Source organism: Gopherus flavomarginatus, chromosome 1, assembly GCF_025201925.1.
Source record: "Gopherus flavomarginatus isolate rGopFla2 chromosome 1, rGopFla2.mat.asm, whole genome shotgun sequence".
NCBI lineage: Eukaryota > Metazoa > Chordata > Testudines > Testudinidae > Gopherus > Gopherus flavomarginatus.
The window spans coordinates 97,217,212-97,236,982 of record NC_066617.1 but is presented as its reverse complement, the minus strand read 5'-3'; the positions used below and the strand labels follow the sequence as shown (position 1 = coordinate 97,236,982).

The 19,771-nt window shown below is 44.5% G+C and overlaps 1 protein-coding gene across 3 annotated transcripts in view; it reads left to right on the top strand.

Moving 5' to 3' along the window:
* Window positions 1–19,771, top strand: part of EP300 (E1A binding protein p300) — a 120,338-nt gene that overhangs the window by 80,081 nt on the left and 20,486 nt on the right. For all 3 annotated transcript variants that reach the window (XM_050916757.1, XM_050916768.1, XM_050916746.1), the window contains exons 17-21: window positions 10,308–10,426; window positions 11,797–12,036; window positions 12,914–13,002; window positions 15,437–15,517; window positions 18,766–18,822. In XM_050916757.1, the coding sequence (XP_050772714.1) occupies window positions 10,308–10,426; window positions 11,797–12,036; window positions 12,914–13,002; window positions 15,437–15,517; window positions 18,766–18,822 (586 nt within the window). The remainder of the gene's footprint in view (window positions 1–10,307; window positions 10,427–11,796; window positions 12,037–12,913; window positions 13,003–15,436; window positions 15,518–18,765; window positions 18,823–19,771) is intronic.

Sequence of the window (19,771 nt, the reverse complement as noted above, 5' to 3'; positions counted from 1 at the left end):
AAAAAGACTTCTGTTACTCATAATTATAGTTACAGTTTAGGCTTTACTATAGTTTTGTTAGTCCTTTCATTTGGGGATTTAATATGGAAAAAAATACCCAGGATTCAAATAAACAGGGCCATGATCACTGTTATGGACAGTCACAAAAGCTGCCTAATTTGCCTGGGGAGGGGGTTGGGGATGGGGGATGGGCATGGGCATGGCATGGAGAAGGGACAAATGTCTTATTGGTGCCTCTTTTCCAGTGTAGAGGAGGAAACAGAGGAATTTCTGCATTAAAATCCATATTATGAAAAAGGCAATGCATTCCTCTTCAGAGCCTGATGGTAATCACAAGAGGATGGACAGCTTGTCCATGAGGAGTGTCCCTCCTGCTGTCTCCGCTTCTGAGTCCAGATTTGTTGAGAAACACTGCTCTTTCTCTTCTCTCACAGCCTCCTTAAGACATTTTAACCATCTTTGTCTTCTGAGACTGGTAGGGAGTTGAAGCCTCTCTCTTCACCTCACAGGAAAATCTCAGAGAAGATTTCTGGTGCCAAGTCAAGGTCTAGTTGCACACTGATTCTCGACAGCACCATCAACTCTGGTTCCCCTGGGGCCATCAAGACCAGTATCTCTACTGTTATTTAGAGCATCTCATCCTCGACATTTGGGTCCTATAGATACCTTAGGCAGTGAGAACAGAATATTTGCCTGTGATTTTGGTGCCACCAACACTGCAGGCCTTACTTGCAGCAAAGGACCTTTTGTATCTTCCCCTACTGGACTCTCCTTTACTATATGGTCCAGCACCAGTAGTAAGTCTTGACCGATACTGTTGGCCGTGACATCATTTGCGGTCCTGGCTCCATCATTTTCATTGGCTTCTTGAATACAGCCCTCGGTGACTGCATCAACTTATCCTTTTGCCTTCCTGTCCCACTTCCATGACTGTTGGATGCATCCTCCATGTTGGTGCCTTTAGGACATGATCCCGATTTCGATGGTGCCGAGATGTCCACAAATGTCAGTTGGAACAGCTCCTCTGCTCACCAAGGGGAGCCATATCTCCTTCAGACTTTGACCATTTGTGGAACCTCTATATAAAGAGAGTCTCACCAGAAAGCCTTTCACTTTCCAGGGGTGAGGAATGCTTTTATGGATTCCTTCAGTAGGGAGTTTATAGACCAGCACAAATGGTCAGTAAGAAAAGACATTTTGCTCTAGGACTTCCGCCAGTGGGATTACCCAGTAATAGATCTTTTTGCAGCCAACCTGAGCAACAAATGCAGGAGATTCGGCTTCAGAGCAGGGTGAAGCCCACGGTTCCATGAGAGATGCCTTTCTTCTTTGAGTACTTGCTCATGTCCATTCCATTGTACGTGTGTGTGCGCACCCACTCGCACAAGTCTCCGACAGCTGTGCCTTCACGGTATCCATAGGGTCAGTTGTGGCACCCTGTTGAGAGCCGTGCTCATGCATCGGTATATTAGGCTCCGCTGACCCCATACCCTCTCAGTTCCTTCTTACCGCCCATGATTATTGGTTGGAGCGCCTTGTCTTGCAGATCGCAAGAGCATTAGCCTTTATCATCTTCATAGATTCATAGACTCTAGAACTGGAAGGGACCTCGAGAGGTCATCGAGTCCAGTCCCCTGCCCTCATGGCAGGACCAAATACTATCTAGACCATCCCGGATAGACATTTATGTAATCTACTCTTAAATATCTCTAGAGATGGAGATTCCACAACCTCCCTAGGCAATTTATTCCAGAGTTTAACCACCCTGACAGTTAGGAACTTTTTCCTAATGTCCAACCTAAATCTCCCTTGCTGCAGTTTAAGCCCATTGCTTCTTGTTCTAGCCTTAGAGGCTAAGGTGAACAAGTTTTTTCTCCCTTCTCCTGATGACCCCCTTTTAGATACCTGAAAACTGCTATCATGTCCCCTCTGTCTTCTCTTTTCCAAACTAAATAAACCCAGTTCTTTCAGCCTTCCTTCGTAGGTCATGTTCTCCAGACCTTTAATCATTCTTGTTGCTTTTCTCTGGACCCTCTCCAATTTCTCCACCTCTTTCTTGAAATGCGGTGCCCAGAACTGGACACAATACTCCAGTTGAGGCCTAACCAGCACAGAGTAGAGCGGAAGAATGACTTCTCATGTCTTGCTCACAACACACCTGTTAGTTCATCCCAGAATCACGTTTGCTTTTTTTTGCAACAGCATCACACTGTTGACTCATATTTAGCTTGTGGTCCACTATAACCCGTAGTTCCCTTTCTGCTGTACTCCTTCCTAGACAGTCTCTTCCCATTCTGTATGTGTGAAACTGATTGTTCCTTCCTAAGTGGAGCACTTTGTTTGTTTTTATTAAACTTCATCCGGTTTACTTCATACCATTTCTCCAATTTGTCCAGATCATTTTGAATTATGACCCTGTCCTCCAAAGCAGTTGCAATCCCTCCTAGTTTGGTATCATCTGCAAACTTAATAAGCGTACTTTCTATGCCAACATCTAAGTCGATGAAGATATTGAACGGAGCCGGTCCCAAAACAGACCCCTGCAGAATCCCACTTGTTATACCTTTCCAGCAGGATTGGGAACTATTAATAACTACTCTCGGAGTATGGTTATCTAGCCAGTTATGCACCCACCTTATAGTAGCCCCATCTCAATTGTATTTGCATAGTTTATCGATAAGAATATCATGCAAGACCGTATGAAATGCCTTACTAAAGTCTAGGTGTACCACATCCACCGCTTCTCCCTTATCTACAAGACTCGTTATCCTATCAAAGAAAGCTATCAGATTGGTTTGACACGATTTGTTCTTTACAAATCCATGCTGGCTATTCCCTATCACCTTACCACCTTCCAAGTGTTCGCAGATGATATCCTAAATTACTTGCTCCATTATCTTCCCCCGCACAGAAGTTAAACTAACTGGTCTGTAGTTTCCTGGGTTGCTTTTATTTCCCTTTTTATAGATGGGCACTATATTTGCCCTTTTCCAGTCTTCTGGAATCTCTCCTGTCTCCCATGACTTTCCAAAGATAATAGCTAGAGGCTCAGATACCTCCTCTATTAGCTCCTTGAGTATTCTAGGATGCATTTCTTCAGGCCTTGGTAACTTGCAGGCATCTAACTTTTCTGAGTGATTTTAACTTGTTCGTTTTTTTATTTTATCTTCTAAACTGACCCCCTTTCCATAAGCATTCACTATTAGGCATTCCTTCAGACTTCTCAGTGAAGGCCGAAACAAAGAAGTCATTAAGCATCTCTGCCATTTCCAAGTTTCCTGTTACTGTTTCTCCCCCCTCACTGAGCAGTGGGCCTACGCTGTCCTTGGTCTTCCTCTTGCTTCTAATGTATTGATAAAAAGTTGTCTTGTTTCCCTTTATTCCCATAGCTAGTCTGAGCTCATTTTGTGCCTTTGCCTTTCTGATCTTGCCCCTGCATTCCTGTGTTGTTTGCCTATATTCATCCTTTGTAATCTGATCTAGTTTCCATTTTTTATAAGTTTTTTTTTTATTTTATTTTTTAGATCATGCAAGATCTTGTGGTTAAGCCAAGGTGGTCTTTTGCCACATTTTCTATCCTTCCTACCCAGTGGAATAGCTTGCTTTTGGGCCCTTAATAGTGTCCCTTTGAAAAACTGCCAACTCTTCTCAGTTGTTTTTCCCCTCAGTCTTGATTCCCATGGAACCTTACCTGTCAACTCTCTGAGCTTACCAAAATCCGCCTTCCTGAAATCCATGGTCTCTGTTTTGCTGTGCTCCCTTCTACCCTTCCTTAGAATTGCAAACTCTATGATTTCATGATCACTTTCACCCAAGCTGCCTTTTACTTTCAAATTCTCAACGAGTTCCTTCCTATTTGTTAAAATCAAGTTTAGAACAGCTTCCCCCCAGTAGCTTTTTCAACCTTCTGAAATAAAAAGTTGTCTGCAATGCAGTCCAAGAACTTACTGGATAATCTGTGCCCCACAGTGTTATTTTCCCAACATATATCTGGATAGTTGAAGTGCCTCATCTCCACCAAATCTTGGGCGTTGGATGATTGTTAGTTGTTTAAAAAAAGGCCTCATCCACCTCTTCCACCTGATTAGGTGGCCTGTAATAGATTCCTAGCACGACATCACCCTTGTTTTTTACCCCTTTTAGCCTAACCAGAGACTCTCAACACTTCCGTCTCCTATGTCCATCTCCACGTCAGTCCAAGTGTGTACATTTTTAATATATAAGGCAACACTTCCTCCCTTTTTCCCCTATCTATCCTTCCTGAGCAAGCTGTACCCATCCACACTAACATTCCAATCATGTGTATTATCCCACCAAGTTTCAGTGATGCCAACCATGTCATAGTTGTATTTATTTATTAGCACTTCCGGTTCTTCCTGCTTATTACCCATACTTCTTGCATTTGTATATAAGCATCTAACATGCTGGTTTGATCTTGCCTCCCAGTTTTGCCCTGATCCTCCTTTCTCTCTGCCATTATAGGCCACACTCCCTCTTGTTTCCGACCCATCTCCCAGGTCTCCATGTTCCCCACTTACCTGTGGGCTTTGTATATAGTTTGTAGGTACTTAATTAGCCATTAAATGTTAGGTTAGTTGGTAATTAGAGTTCCGGCTGGGACTTCGTCCTGAAGTGGGGCATGCTCCACTCTCCCAGCTTCAAACCATGTTCAACATGCAGCAGGCCAGTGCCTAGCAGTGACTCCCCCGACAGCTGCTTGAAGTGTTTGGGGGAATCCCATAAAAAGGACAAGTTCAAATCTGTAAAAACTTTCGACCTAGAAACCAAAAGGAGCGGGATGTCCGCTTGAGGGCCCTCTTCATGGAGGCTGTGCTTTGTCCAGCATCGGAGCCCTCCCACTTCAGCTTTGGTATGGAGAGAACCGCTGGCACCAGGTGCTAACTAGCACTATTTCCCCCTTGCCAGCGCTTAAGAAGCGGCAAAAGAAGAGCCCCCTGGCACTGGAAGGAAAAGGTGCTTTGAGCAAAGGACAGACATCAGGCCAGGTGCCCGCCCCAGGGCTTCACCAGGAATCCGACTCCGGGGAGAGGCAGGGGCCCCTGGTCATGGATCTGGGTCGTCTTAAGTCTCAAGATCTTGAAGTTTCACATGGTGTCCCTGGCCTCTGGCATCCCCTCCCTGGATCTGGGAGACTGGTACATCACCCTTGACTTGAAGGATGCGTATTTCCATTTTTCCAGGGGCGCAGGCGCTTCCTTAGTTATATGCTTTGCCAGCACCATTTCCAATTCACAGCAATGCCCTTTGGTCTCTTATCAGCCCAAAGAGTGTTCACAAAGTGCATAGTGGCAGTGGCTGCTTACCTCCAGCATCAGGGCTTTCAAATTTACTCATACCTTGATGACTTGCTACTAAAGGGCTGGTCCCAGAATCAGGTGCTGTGGCATCTCAATCTGTTTTTTCCCCACCTGTCATGACCTGGGGCTCGTATTAAATGAGAGAGAGTCAACCTTAACCCCTCTATAGTGCATAGAATTCATTGGAGTGGTGCTCAACTCTACTCAGGCCAGACTCTTCCTTCCCGAGGCTCGGTTCCAAGCAATGGCGGACCTCATCTCGTGCATGCAAGCCCACCCTCTCACCACCGCTCACATGTGCCTGCAGTTGTTGGGACACATGACGGCCTGCACGTATGTGGTCTGGTACGCGTGGCTCCTCCTCAGGCCCCTGCAGGCGTGGCTAGCATCTGTCTACATCCCCAACACACACAGCATATACTGTCGTCACATACCTGCAGAATCCTATATCAGGTTTGGAAGGAATTCCTTTTGCTGCTTAATCCCCATCAGTGATCCTCGTCTCTGCATCAGACCTGGGGTGGGCAGCCCTCCTAGGCAATCTCTAAATGCAAGGTCATTGGTCTAGTCGCTGTCGCTCCCTACATATCAACATCAGGGATCTGAGTGATTTGCCTGGCCTGCCAAGCCTTCCTACCTCACATAGAAAGCAAGGTGGTTCAGGTCTTAACGAACAGCACAGAAACTGTTCTATACCAATAAGCAGGGCAGAGCCAGATCGTCTGCCCTTTGCCAGGAAGTCCTCAGGCTCTGGGACTTCTGTCTACAGCACGACATCTATCTCTTAGCTGCTCACCTCCCCAGAGCCAAGAACGCTTTGACAGATCACCTCAGCAGGATCTTCTCATCTCGCCACGGATGGTCCCTCCATCCGGAAGTGGTCAACTTCATCTTCCACAAGTGGGGAACTACCCAGGTGGACCTGTTTGTGTCCAGACAGAACAGGAAATGTCACATTTTCTTCTCAATTTGGGGGATCGACAGAAGCTACCTATCAGACACTTTTTTGCTCCTGTGATCAGGGGCTCTGTTTTACGCCTTCCTCCCATTACCATTAATTCCAAGTCCTCCTTAAGATCAAGCAGGAGAAGGTGATGGTGATCCTCATAGCGGCGGCTTGGCCGTGCCAGCACTGGTTCAGCACACTGCTGGATCTCTCAGTGGTTGTTCAGTTACAGCTCCTGCTCCCACTGGACCTGCTGTCCCAAAACCATGGCAGTCTTCCGCATCTGAACCTGGCAGCGCTGCACCTGATGGCGTGGCTGCTGCATGGTTGAATGAGCAGGAGCAGCAGTTCTCAGCTGATGTCCAACAGGTTCTATTGGGTAGTAGAAAGCCCTCCACCGGAGCAACTTACCTGGCCAAATGGAAGTGATTCGCCTGCTGAACCTCGATAAGGGCGCTCAGCCCAAGTGAGCCTCGCTGTAGTTAATCCTGGACTACCTTCTGCATCTCAAGCTCCAAGGCCAGTCCCTTTCATCTATCAAGGTCCACTTGGCCGCTATTTTGGCCTTTTGTCCGCTGCTTGAGAGGAGGTCACTTTTCACCCATGACAGCCAGGTTCCTCAAGGGCCTTGAGTACCTCTACCTGCATGTCAAGGACCCCGTTCCTCCTTGGGACCTGAATCTGGTGCTGTTGCAGCTCACAGGGACAGCAGCCTCCCCCCTCTCCCCCCCCGGCTTCCTTCTCTCTTCTCCTGTCCTGGAAGGTCACATTCCTGGTTGCAGTAATATCTGCTCGCCAGGTCTCTCAGTTTAGGACACTCATCTTGGAACCACTCTATACGGTCTTTTACAAAGACAAGGTCCTGCTGAGGCCACACCTGGCTTTTGTCCCCAAGGTGGTCTCCGTTTCATACGAGCCAGGACATTTTATCTGTCTTTTTTCCAAAGCCACATAAGTTAGAGGAGGAGCATAGGCTGCATTCCCTAGATGTCAAGAGATCGTTTGCTTTCTACATTGAAAGGACCAAGCCATTCTGCAAGTTGGTGCGATTGTTGGTTGTGGCGGATGACAGGGTGAAAGGTCGCACAGTGTCTGCTCAAATTTCTTTTTGGATCACCGCCCGCATTTGCTACTGCCATGATCAGGTGAAGGGGGCCCCCTCCAACAATCGTAACTGCCCACTTGACCAGGACGCAGGCCTCTTCAGCAGCTTTTCTGGCCCAAGTGCCTATACAGGACATCTGTAGGGTGGCCACCTAGTCATCTGTCCATCCATACGTTCATGTCCCACTATGCACTTACCCAGCAGGCCCAGAACGATGCTGGTTTCGGTAGGGCAGTACTACAAGCCACTAAACTGTGAATTCCGAGCCTACCTCAGAGGATACTGCTTTTGAGTCACCTAGAATGAAATCAACATGAGCAAGCACTAGAGGAAGAAAAAAGATTCTTAGCTTTTGTAACTGTTCTTAGGGGTGTGTTGCTCATGTCCATTCCATTACCCACTCTCCTACCCCTTTGTCAGAGTTGCAGGCAAGAAGGAACTAAGAAGGCGTAGGGTTGGCGGTGCTTAATATACCGATGCATGAGCGTGGCGCTCAAGGGGGTGCCACAGCTGATCCTACAGATACCACTACGGCAAAAGTCTCTGACAACTGTGCAAGTGGGCACACATACCTAGAATGGAACGATCATGAACAACACATCTTGAATAGTTACAAAATGTAGTTATGGTAGCGTTTTCCCCCTGATCAAGCAATCTGCGGTACACATTCCTTCCAGTCCCTCTCATTCTGAGAGTGGTCAGGAAACTAAAAAGAGACAAAGCAATCTTCTTGTGGCACTGGCCTGACAGGGTCAGCATTGGTTCAGATCTTAATTAGCTCTCCACTTGGTCACCCATAACTTTATCACTGGCTGAGGATCTCCTGTCTCAAAACCAGGACAGGTTTCTGCATCAAAACCTGTAGTCTCTCTACCTCACCATATCAATGATCTCTGATTGCATAATCTTGAGTGATTATGCACCCTAGATGTCAAAGCCACTTTGGTGAGCAGCAGAAAAGGATTCCACCTGAGCCATGTATGCAGCAAAATGAAAAACACTTTCCATCTGGGTGGAATCTTACCATTTACCACCAAATTGCACAGAGATTATACCTTTATTGGACTATCAACCACATCTAAAATACTGATTTTTCAATTAGTTGTTACTACACCTAACGTGCATCTCTACGGTGCACCCTCCCATGGTTACCTTTTGTGTTTTCACATCCTGTGTTTTCTAGATTTCTAAGGGGTCTTGTTAATGTGTATCCGCCTATGTCTGATCTGGTACCTTTATGTGATCTGAATCTAATACTGTCTTGCTTAATGTCACCCCTTTTGAGCCCCTGGCAACATCATTTCTTCTGCTGTTCTTAAGCTTTTTGGTTTTTTGTAACAAATTCATGTATTTAGAGTTGGAGCTTCAGGCACTTCTGGCTGATGCTCCTTTCACAGTTTTCCACAAAGATAGTTTCTCTTAGGTGTAGCCTAAATTTATGCCTTTATGTAGTATCAGTATTCCATCTTACTCAGTCTCCCAATATTCTTCCCAAATAGAGCCCTGTGGAGATACAGATTTGTATCTGCAGATATAAATTGACATCCGTTGATCTGAAGGGCTCTACTGGGAACCGCAGTGGTGAAAGGAGCAGCACTGTTGGGCCACCACTCCCAGGAGCCAGTGCCCCATGCTTGCAGCTCCTCTGGCATGGCTCTACTGCCTGCGGCTGCACCAGGCTCGCTGGCTGCTGTACCTGGTCACACTAGTGTGTTCAGGCGACTCTCGCCCCCTGGACAGGAGACGCAGACCACTGTATGGGAGGAACTCTTGTTTGGGAGTATGCGTGCCGCTTGAATGCACTAGCGCAACCAGGGACAGCTGCCAGTGAATCTGGTGCCCACCCCAATGGACAGGGCCAGGGGTGGTACAGCCACTCCAGAGGAGCTGCTAGTGCAGAATGCTGGCTCCTGGGAGTGGCAGCCTGATGTGCTGCTGCTTTCGCCACTGTGGTTCCCAGTAGAGCCTTGCAGCTCCACGGATACAGATTTTATATTCACAGATATAAATTTTTATCCGTGCTGGGCTCTATTCCCAAGCCCTCGTCTTCCAAGGTTTAAGAAAAGCTTCACTTCTAGTGTGTTTGCAGTGCTTTGTCATTTTACCTGGACTGTGCAGTTTTTCCCATAGTCTCGCAGACTGTTTATAGCGTGTGCTCAGCATCTCATTGGATTTAGGACTGTAGATTTTGCTATGTTCTTAAAGTCCCTCTTCCACTGTGGGTAATAGCACACTCCACTAGAGCTCATTCCACTTCATCAACCTCTGTGACCCTGTAGTGGACACCTGCAAAGCAGCAGTGTGGTTGTTGGTGCATGCCTTCTCCAGACACTACGCTATGTTAAAATCAGCAAGTTGGGGCTTTAGTTTCTTTTCAAATAATCCAAAGTCTCTCCACCTGTAAGAAAACTACTGGTGAGTCACGTGCAGTGGAAAGTGTATATGCATAATCATTGGAAGAAGAAAAAGTGGCTACTTAACACTTAACAATAACTGTTCTTTGAGATATGTTGTGGACATACACTTATACATTCCCCGCTAATTCAGGTATTAGACGGCATGGCAAGAGAGTGGAGGGAGGCGGCAACTATGCCCCTTTTATGCTCTACCTTGTGGTACAGCTGGTACAGATCTCAGATTTTAGTGCATTGGGTGCACACACTTGCAATGGAATGTATATGTGCACAACACGTCTTGAACAACAGTTAGTATACATGTAAGTAAATGTTTTTTCTTTATTTAGTATGTCATTTCACATTATGGGTTTCCAGACTAATTTGTCTTCCACAAAACCCAGCATTGCAGTGAGTGGTGTAAGTGCAATATGTTTGTGTCTTGTACATACAGTGTGTAGTGTTTTCAACAGCATTCAAATTTTGCAGCAGATTTCTTCCTTCTGGCCATTACTCCAACTTTGCGTGTATTTATTTTTCAAAAGTTTTCAAACCGGAAGAGTTGCGGCAGGCACTTATGCCAACACTGGAGGCACTTTACCGGCAGGATCCTGAGTCCCTTCCTTTCAGACAGCCTGTGGATCCCCAACTACTAGGAATTCCTGTAAGTTTATTATCAAGTTGTTTTCCTGTTTTTTAACTCATAGCTTCAACTCTAGGACTTATCTGCCCGAGGAGACCAGATGGCATGCTGTAGTCCTGTCTCCATTTTTATATAGATGGATTGGAAGAGCTTGGATTTGGGATTGGCTTGTACCACATCTATGGCATAGAAAAACTTATTTTTAAAGCTTGTTTTTCTGTTTTCTGTTAAAGAGAAAATAGAAGAATGGGAAGACATCAGATTATTCATATTGATGGAATCCTACATATACTGGCTTTTGCAGGACATTTGCATATTGTCCTGTTTCTGCAGTGTCACAAAGTCCTGGGAAACCAGGGAAGCCATTCTCACCCTAAGTGTGTGGCAACAGTTTAGTTTCTCAACTGTTCAGGAAGTTTATCAACGCTAAAATTTTTGGAAAATTCATTTAAACAGTAACTTGTATCATGCACTGCTAAATACTATAGAAGCAAGAAAAGCAAAATCCCTGTCAAGGTGGTTGGATCTAGCCAGTGCTCTTTGTAGCACATAATATTAAAACACTGATTTAATTAACAACTAATCAGGGATGCTTTTATTATTAATCAATTAAGTTATCAGTTAGCACTAAGTTATTAACTTATTGGATGTGAGAATTGTATATAATGCTAAATATTTCCTCTGTCACACTGTGTTCAAATATGAACAATACTATAGTAAATGAAACTATTAATTCACACTACTGTGGGTCTTTTGGGTAATGTTGATTTCTAGTTTGGCTCCTGAAGCAGAGGTCTGAGTATCCCTGCTGTAGACTAATTTCATTTGCTTGGTGCACACAATATACCATGTATCAAAGGTTAAAACTCATGACAGCAACCTGATTCAGGTGCTTTGGTCCTCAATTCCTGCAAAGACCTATTCGGTATATACAGTCATTGTTCTATTTTACATGATTTCTATTTCAGTATTACACTTTCAGAACAATACTAAATTATATAATTGAATATCAAACTACACAGTGAAAGTATGTAATAGAATAATAGTGATTGTAAATGTGGGCTTCTAGTCTCCCTGGCCATCTTAGTCCTTGTTAAACAATAGCAAATTGGTTTTTATTTGGCCAGGGTTGGAAGGGCAAAGTAAAGTATCCAAGAAATGTGGTGAAAATAAGGGAAGGAAGGCCTTGCATGGGAGAGATGGTGTTGCTGAGAGAGAGCACTCTGTCACAAACAGTCCATGGTTGGCATTACTCAGCTGTTTTTTTCTAGGATTGGTACTTCTAATGCTTGCAAGAGTATTGAAGAAGAATCTTGTCTAAAGAACACACATGCTATCACATTGTAATACGTTTTTTCTGATCTTGTTTGAAATGCCCCTCATTCTTGCAGGATTACTTTGATATAGTGAAGAACCCCATGGACCTCTCTACCATTAAGAGGAAGCTAGACACAGGACAGTACCAGGAGCCTTGGCAATATGTGGATGATATCTGGCTCATGTTCAACAACGCCTGGCTCTATAACCGCAAGACATCCCGCGTGTATAAATACTGCTCCAGACTGGCAGAGGTGTTTGAACAAGAAATTGATCCAGTTATGCAGAGCCTTGGTTATTGCTGTGGGAGAAAGGTAAGGAAGGGCAACTTCCTTTATAGACTTTTTCCCATCTCCATGTGTAATACATAATATGAAAGAGTACAGAAGCAGCAGTCAGTGGGAGCTGTTGATTTTCAGAAGTTCTGACACCGGTGCCACTTATTTAAATATTTAAGGGCAAAAAAAAAAAAGTGTCAGTGAATCTGAGGCCGGTCAGCTGGCTCAGGCTCGGACTATGGAGCTTAAAATAGCAGTGTCAATGTTCCCCCTCAGGCTTTGAGACCCACTCCCTTCACTAGGTTTCAGAGCCTGTGCTCCAGTCCAAACAGGAATGTCTGCGCTGCTGTTTTTAGCCTTCTACCATGAGCCCAGGTCAGTTGAACTGGGCTCTGACACTTGCTGTCATGGGATTTTTTGCAGTGTTAGATATGACCTTAGACTCTAATTTTAGGTGTCTGTTTTAAAATCTTGGTCATAAAATGTCTAATACTACACAAACTGCTTAAAACGAACATTTTTTATGTAATGCACCAGAAGCAAGCTTGTGAGGATATGTATTAAGGCCTAATGTAGTTTGAAATAGGTACATCAGCTTTTCTGAGTGTTATAACAAAGTGATCTCTCTGTGGTATTATATAATTGACTCACCCAATCATAGAATGGGGGAGTAGATTCCCTGTTGGGAAAAGTGCATAAAGAAATGGCTAACTTGTAAATTACAGCTGAACAATACATTTTTATAGTGTTAACATTCAATATAGAGTCTCATATTGTACTGTTCAGATCTGTGCACAGAATGGTGCAATCTTAGTAATCCAAATGATCTTCAGTGTACGGGTCATACCCACTTCTCAGAGAGAGCCAGAGGAAACATGCATGAATACTAAGAAGATAATTTCTCTTTCTGCAGTTGGAGTTCTCACCACAGACTTTGTGTTGCTATGGCAAACAGCTATGTACAATCCCTCGAGATGCCACTTACTACAGTTACCAGAACAGGTAAGTAAAACTGGTTACAGCATGCATCACCAATCAGTCTATGGGCAAAGGCGTGCCTGTATGTGTATGCACCCTTCATACATGTGTATACCTTCATGTCACATTATAAATTTCTGGAAACATCCTGAACAGCTTGCATTATGTATTAGCAAGCTGCCATTCTGCAAAAAAGCTTGTTGCATCCTTTGCTCTTACTCCTTTGTCTTCAAAAAAAAACTTTTGGTATTCAGTAGATTTTTATCCTGTAGTCAGAGATTTTGTTTCCATCCATATGTTATGCTATAATAAATTATATCGCTCTTCCTCCTTGCCAAACAGTACACAACAATCCTTCAGCAGATAAGTTAGTAACTTTCTTTTATGCAGTGAACTTCTGATCATATTCAGCAAGTAACTGGTTCTCTATGCTATTGTTATGAAGAATTTTGCAGTGAATAATGTAGCTATCTTTGACACATACTTCATTAATTATTCACATCTTGCTGGGGGAATTAGTGCTTTTCTCATCACAAGCCCCCTGGAGTGAATTGTTGTGTTTCTGTGGCTGTCAGCAACAATACAAAATACTGTCACTTCCAAAATGCTCTTCCTGGCTAATATGTTTGACCTGCAGTTTATTATAGGATTAAAACCTATTTGACTTCCCAGGGAGGGTTTCTTGCTAGATATTTCTTATCCTGGAAGAACACTGCTTAACATTCAGGGATGGCAGCCCTTGGTTTGTTACTAAACACTTCAGTCTAAACAGAGGGATGGAGATATCTTCCAGTTATGCCACCTTTTATTCAGTATGGTTCTTGCTTTGTATTCTCCGATCTGGCACCTTCCAAAGAAATAAGGCTTTCATCCTGAAGCCAGCCAGATCTTTCAGGAGAGGAAGTATATTCAGCCTGTAGGGGTGGAAAGAAGTATTGAGAATCTACGGAACTGGTTGCATCCAGCCCTCTTTGACTGCAGGAAAAGGGTTGCTGCAATGCATCAATGGAGGTTTTTAGGGGTGGGAATGGAGGAGTGAGGAAAAGAGATCAAGTGTCTCATAAAAAGAAATTTGAATCTGGATTTTAAGTAGTCTTATATGCAAGAACGTTTCATGCCATGAGTCAATAGTTTCTCCTCACGTGCCATCCTTTGGTGAGCACTAAATAGATCAAAAGAATCTTCTTCCTAAACTTGCTTCCATAACTTGAGTATCATTCACTTCTGATCTTTAAATAAGTGTGTGTATGTGTATGTGTGTAATATTTAAGTAAAATCATGATTCAGCTTCCATCTGTAATGGAGGGAGCTCAGAGAGGATAAAGTGACCTCTTTAGCTTTACAGATCCCATAGTGTTGGTTTGTGTTGCTTTATGATAAACTGTCGCAACTTGTTTTATTTTTCTTTGTTTGTTTTGTTTTTAGATGTTTTGTGCACTCCAGTTAAAATGATTAGCAGTGGAGAAACTGTAGTTTCAATAGACTTTTGAGGAGTGGGGAACAGATCCTTGAATAAAACACTCTAGTTTCATTCAAATGCAAATAAACACCACAGAATGGTTTCATTTTGTTGATATCTAAAGTATTTTGTGTCTCAAAATTGGGGTATGGCAATACTATGTGAATCTAGAGCAGTATGAATGCAATTAATACATTTCAAATACCTGTTTTACGTATAATTTGACAGATGCTAAAACAAATGGATGATGATTTTGAGGACTGATTACTGTCCCTTTAAATTGATGGAAATGAGAATCCTTGTAGCTTATTGCAAGCCATGGGGTCCGCTTCAGTGAGGAGAGAATCCTGTGGCCCTTCAGTCTTTGAGTGTTTTTTTTAAGGTGGAAGTTCCCCCCTTCCAGTCATCTCCTAGTAGATGCTCTTGCAGACAGAATTGCTATCCTGATATAGTTGCCAGAGTAACAATCCTTCCTTCCTTCTACCCTGTTCCCTTTCCTCATTTTGATTCTTTGCTTTATATGGCGTTGCTTTTTAAAATGAAGAGGGTATGGGTATGCTAAAATGTAATGCTCTTTTTTGTTTTGTTTGCTATAATCATTTGCTACTTGTGATCCCATTTGAGATTTAATGCTAATCTGTGCTTTGCCTTGGCTTTCTGCTTTGTGTTGTCTTGTCCTGCTTTTGTGTTTTTTGTTTTTGTCCTACAACCCTCATTTCTTTGTTTGTTCGTGTGTGTTATTTTTTATTTCTCCTTCATGCTTGTCGTTGTCTGCACTTGGCTTTGATTGCAAAAAAACCAAACCAAAAAACCAAACCAACCAAACACAAACTGTGGGGCCCATAAATCTACATCATTGAATATCCCTGTCGCCGTTGATGACCTGCTCTCTGCTCCTGCCCCCTCCTTGGCCTGCTGTGATTGGTGGCTCCATTGCTTGGCTTGGGCTGTGTTGTGTGGACGAAACAGTTCACCCAAATATGGCCTTCTTGCTGACAGGTATCATTTCTGTGAGAAGTGCTTCAACGAAATCCAGGGGGAGAGCGTTTCTCTGGGGGATGACCCATCACAACCTCAAACGTGAGTAGCCATATATGTGCTTGGGATAGTTATTTATATATTTTTGTTGTTTGTAATTTCTGATCTATAGCGTGATCTAAAATGCACTCTCAAAGGTTAGGACATACCTAGGCAATAAAGGGGTTTGCTTTCATCTTACTTCAAGAGTTGGACCAAATACTGAGTGGGGGGGAGTTTAAAAATCTGTGTTTTATTTTAAGTGTGGGTGGGGACACCTGTCTTTCAAATCCTGGACAATACTAAGAGGTCAGGATAGATCTTTGTGTGAAAATTGGCAGTTTTTAAAGAGTAGAGTGCATTGCAAACATCCTTCTAGATCTCAGCTGAATCTGTGCCCTTCTGCTTTAGGGAGAGTTTTTCTGTTCACTCTTGTCTTGTCCTCTGCCTAAAACTACAAGCAGGAACAACTCAGTTTTGCCATTGAGCTACTTAACACCCTTTTTATTGGAGCACCATCTTATAACCATGTAAGACAGAGGTGGGCAAACTACGGCCTAGTGGCCACATCCGGCCCTCCAGACATTTTAATCTGGCCCCCGAGCTCCCACCAGGAAGAAGGGGTCTGGGGCTTGCCCCGCTCCAGTGCTTTAGCTGGGGAGAGGGATCGGGGTCTTTCCCCACTCCGCACAGCTCTCAGAAGCAGCGGCACTTCCCCACTCCGGCTCCTATGCCCTCACCCCAAGCACCACCCCCGCAGCTCCCATTGGCCAGGAACTGCAGGCAATGGCAGCTCAAGAGGCAGCACCTGCAGACAGGGCAGCATGCAAAATGGCCTGGCTGCGCCTCTGCGTAGGAGCCAGAGAGGGGACATGCTGCTGCTGCTGCTTCTTCTGGGAGCTGCTTGAGGTAAGCGCCGCCCGGAGCCTGCCCCCTGACCCTCTCCCATGTCCCAACCCCTTACCCCAGCCCTGATCCCCCTCCCACCCACCAAACCTCTTGGTCCCAGCCCGGAGCACCCTCCTGCACCCTCAACCCCTCATCCTCATCCCCAACCCCATCCCAGAGCCCTCACCCACTCCTGCACCCCAGCCCCCATTTTTGTGAGCATTAATGGCCCACCATACAATTTCCATACCCAGATGTCTTTGAGCCAAAAAGTTTGCCCACCTCTGATGGGCAGACATTTTGGAGAGCTTGACATGGATTTAATTGTTTTTTCTATAGTAATAGTAGTGGAAGTGGTGCTCTGACAACTGCTAGGACATAGTTTGCTTCCTCATGGCTTGCAGCAGAGAGTTCCAGTGAGGAAGGAAACCAATAATATGGGCAGATGAGTGCAGAGTTATTAGTTGGCAGATTAGGACGGGTATTGGACTCTCCAGGGAAACTCCTTGGAGCAAGGTGTCAGGTAGATTCAGGGGGAAAGAGGGAGGAAATGCAGAAAATTCTGAATCTGGGTGATTAGAAGCTGGCATATAGGAAGGAAGGTACTAGATGATGCCTTCGACTGGAAGCAAAGGTTATCAAAAGCACAAAATGGCCAAATCTTGGTCACAGTAAGGGATATGCTACTTCTAGAAGCGGCAGAGGGATCATTTATACCTAGAATTAACAAGTGCTCCCACAGCAATTTTCTTTGGGGCAGAGAGAAGTGGGTGTTGTGGCCTTGGTGTGCTAGTCAGCATTTCCAGTAGTGTCCCTAGAATCAAAGGTCACAGTTTACTCATGTTAAACAGTTTTATAATCTGAGATCTGTAAGACTTCTAGAACATATGAACTGCCAGTCGGCAATGTATAACCCACATTGCACATAAATTAGGCAAGTGAATAACACAATTTACAACAGTGTCAGATAGAATGAAGAAAGGCAGCCCTTGGAGTGCAGCTTAATTTCTGTACACCAAATTTTGTACTATAATTGCAAATACAAACAGTTAAACTGTATTCATTATTAAATTTAACTAGTAAATGGTGTTGAAATGTCTATCGACAGTAGTAAAATGAAGAAAATTCCTAATTTGTGGTGTACTTCTCTTCACTACATGGTGAATTTGAAAGTCTCCTCCTTCAAATGAGTCAGTAGTTAAATTTTTGGTATGCCAACACCCCTTGTTTCATATTAATTTTGGTGCAGCCTGTAAACTCATAGGCCCATTACCTTGAGGCCAGTATTCTCACTCTGACAGCATGTTTTTAGAAAGAAAGGGTTGGGAGAGAATATTAACAAAACCAGAACTTTTTGATGTGTGAGATGAGGAATAGCATGTAACTTCTGAGATGATAGGGAGGGTTGGCCCTTTTATATAAATCTCATATTTGTAGGGAAAGATGACGACTGCATCCTGCAAAGCCCAGGCTGAACCCTGAATTAGAGGGGGTAGGAAAGGGAAGCAATCCCATGCAACTTGGACTGATTTTCTGTTCCTGTGATAACTTCAGTGAATGCTTTTCTCCACACACTTAACCCCTCCAAATCTCACAGCTCCTCTTACTGTCATTTTAGTGTAGTTTTAGGTATTGATAGTTCAGAGCTGTTTAGTTCTTTGAGCCAATGTTACTATGCCATGAACCACATCCCAGATATGCATGGCTGGGACCCCATCACCAAAAGACTCATAAAGGTTGGAGGGATGTTTCTGTTAAATGTGCAAAAAGATAGTCAAGATTAAGTGAAAAGCAGTACAGTTGAGTACCAGGGCCAGGCTGCAGGGGGAAGCAGAAGTTTCTTCTTGAAGTGTTACTCCAGGAGGAGGCTATTATAACTGGTCTCATTGTGGAAAGGTCTGAATAATCCAGGTTGTTTTGAGAATAGATTATTCACTACATAATAATAGTTTATACCAGATTTTCCATAGATCCTTGTAGGAACTCTGTCTCTCAGAGGAAAGCGATGTTTCATAAACTAACCGAAAACTAAATTTTAAAAGGCTTTCAGAAAGTGAAATATAAAACTAATTAGCCCCAAATTGAGATAGTTATATGCCATTTAGACTACTGGTGCACTTCTCAGGTTCAAATCTACGTGAGGCGTGCACTAGTAATCTCATTTCTGGAAGGAGCAAATGTCTGTACAAGTCACTCTCCTATAGAACAGCATCCTTGCCACAGGGCAGGAGCAAGCACATATTTTGTGCTGAGCCATCTCATTATGAACTTTTTTATTCCTATCCTCACAGCATCATAAACACGTAAGAAATCCAGTTACAGTGAATGTGCCTGGGCGTGCTCACGATGCGGGAAATTAGTATACTATCAATGCTGATCTTATGTCACAACTAAGTTTTTATCACCTGTCTCTTTCTCCTTAGTACGATAAACAAAGAACAGTTTTCTAAGAGGAAAAATGATACACTAGATCCTGAACTGTAAGTAATACTCTGGCAACTCAACTTATTTTTAAATCTATATCCCCATTCTCCTTGTTCACCCCCTGTGAAAAAAGCCATCACTTCATGGTTTTCTTAGCTTAATGCTGCTCCATTAATTGGCCAGCAGGGGCTGGTGTGCAAGCACCAAGTTTTGCATTCTGTCCTGAGACTCCAGATCGTCTCAGATCTGCCTGAGAAAATGCGATCTTGAGGTTATAGGCTGCTGGAGTTTGAGTCCATTTCACTCTTCTTGAATTCTGATGTTCGATAGAAAACTGTGCTATTTGAAGCTCGATCTTTAGGTGTAGTATGGGGTGGTGGCCAAACTTACTGACCCTCTGAGCCGCATACAACAATCTTCAGAAGTTCTAGAGCCATGGCACACCTGATGGGGGTTGGGGCTTCAGCTCCGTGAGAAGTGCCTCCAGGGCCACCCAGAGGATTCAGGGGGCCTGGGGTAGGGCCGGGTCTTCAGCGGCAGGTCCCTCTCAGAGGGAAGAACCCACTGCTGAATTGCCGCCGAAGAATGAAGCGATGGCGGTAGAGCAGCCTAAGAGCCTCCAATCGCGGCTTTTTTTTTCCCCCCGTTTGTGGCACTTGTACTCAGGAGGCGGCGCTTCGAGGCTTCGGCAGCACTTCAGCTGCATGTCCTTCCCTTGCTCTGAATCTTCCGCTGCACTGAAGGGCCCACTGCCGAAGACCCGGAGCGAGTGAAGGGCCCGCCGTGGAAGTGCCGCTGAAAACCTGGAGCGGCTTTTAGGGCCCCTGCGGGGCCTGGGGGAAATTGCCCCACTTGCTTCGCCCCCCCCCCCCCCCCCCCGGCGGTCCTAGGTGCCACTTGGGGCTTCAACCCTGCTCTTGCTGAAGCCCTGAGCCCCAGCAGGTGCACTCTGTGGGGCTAAAGCCCCGTGACTCACCACCTCACAGGGCAGAAGTCCCTGCAAGG